At 39.1% G+C, this 1,682-nt stretch overlaps 1 protein-coding gene across 2 annotated transcripts in view; it reads left to right on the top strand.

Annotated features, from left to right (window-relative positions):
• Positions 1–1,682, top strand: part of LOC104764147 (WD repeat-containing protein 48-like) — an 8,773-nt gene that overhangs the window by 3,824 nt on the left and 3,267 nt on the right. The window contains exons 10-15 of one of the 2 annotated variants that reach the window (XM_010487608.2): positions 137–373; positions 459–554; positions 648–713; positions 864–902; positions 998–1,132; positions 1,290–1,544. In XM_010487608.2, coding sequence (XP_010485910.1) covers positions 137–373; positions 459–554; positions 648–713; positions 864–902; positions 998–1,132; positions 1,290–1,544 — 828 coding nt within the window. Of the gene's footprint in view, positions 1–136; positions 374–458; positions 555–647; positions 714–863; positions 903–997; positions 1,133–1,289; positions 1,643–1,682 lie in introns of both variants that reach the window. The other variant, XM_019241415.1, reaches the window with a different exon arrangement.

Below are 1,682 nucleotides of genomic sequence, written 5' to 3'. Positions count from 1 at the left end.
ACTCCATCATTTAGTCATGTTTATAGCGGTGGAAGAGACCAATGTGTGAGTAGAAACCGAACTTGCTTCTTTCTTTGGTTCCCTTCCATGTATAACTTCCCTTTTCAATTTCATTTATGTTTTATGTTTCCGTCAGTTATACTTGACAGACTTGGCAACAAGGGAGAGTGTTTTGCTGTGCACTAAGGACCATCCAATTCAGCAATTAGCTTTGCAAGATGATAGTATATGGGTTGCAACTACAGACTCCTCTGTAGAGAGATGGCCTGCCGAAGTACAGAGTCCTCAAAAGGTCTTTCAACGAGGTGGCTCTTTTTTGGCTGGGAATTTGTCCTTTAATAGGGCGAGGGTGTCTTTGGAAGGACTAAATCCAGTAAGCAAAAACAAATTCGTTCCTGTAAATTCTTCTGTTTACCCTTTGTTGATTCAGCGTTGGTTAACTTTTCTCTTGTCTGCAGGCCCCTGCCTACAAGGAGCCGTCAATAACTGTTTCAGGAACTCACCCGATTGTGCAACATGAGATTTTGAATAATAAAAGGCAAATTGTAACCAAGGTAAATTAGATTTCTCTGAATGCTCTGGGAAGAGACCGCCACTGATAGTTTTGAAGAGGGGTCAATAATATGTGTTTGGTTTTTCTTTTGCAGGACGCAGCTGGCTCAGTGAAACTATGGGATATCACTAGGGGTGTTGTGGTACAGGACTATGGAAAGGTAACTACGGAAACTACACATCTTTTTCTAGTTCATGATATTTGATATATGTATCTGCTGCTGCAATTCTAAAATATCATTTACATTTAGCTCCAAATGCAAATGGAGATGTACTAAGTCAAAAAAATATATCTGTCTCCATCTTTGCAGATTTCATTTGAAGAGAAGAAAGAAGAACTGTTTGAGATGGTAAGTCTCTTGATTATTTTCAAAGGTTGTGTTTTTTATCGTTAGTGAGATTAGCATATTTGTTTACCTTAATGATGCTCATATTTCTTTTTTAGGTAAGCATTCCATCATGGTTTACTGTGGATACACGACTTGGATGCTTATCTGTACATTTGGAGACTCCACAATGCTTCTCAGCTGAGATGTATTCAGCAGACCTTAAAGTTTCTGGGCGACCTGAAGATGATAAGGTAAATTAAATGCCTGGTTTTAGTTATGTTGAAGCTAATCAGTTTTGTTGCATATAATTAATGGATTCCTTTTACCATAAATGAATCTTTGGACTTTTGTTTGCTCTATCCTAGTCAATTTAAATCTATTATTGTCATTGGATTATGTGACTTGTAGATTAATCTAGCTCGTGAAACACTGAAAGGCCTGCTGGGTCACTGGCTGGCAAAGAAGAAGCACAAACCAAAACCCCAAGTTCTTGCCTCTGGAGATACTTTATCTGTAAAAGATACCAAAAAAAATCTAAGTGCATCAAAAACTGAAGACAGTAGTGCTGCAAGTGATCCGGTGTATCCTCCGTTCGAGTTTTCTTCTGTCTCCCCTCCTTCCATCATAACCGAGGGTTCTCAAGGAGGACCATGGAGGAAGAAGATAACCGAGTTTACTGGAACTGAAGATGAGAAGGACTTCCCATTGTGGTGCTTGGACGCTGTCTTGAACAATCGCCTTCCACCTAGAGAAAATACAAAGTATTCGGCACTACCTTGTTCTCTAATCAAAAAAATAGTT

The sequence above is a fragment of the Camelina sativa genome, chromosome 19 (assembly GCF_000633955.1).
Source record: "Camelina sativa cultivar DH55 chromosome 19, Cs, whole genome shotgun sequence".
NCBI lineage: Eukaryota > Viridiplantae > Streptophyta > Magnoliopsida > Brassicales > Brassicaceae > Camelina > Camelina sativa.
This window is presented reverse-complemented; position numbering and strand designations above follow the sequence as displayed.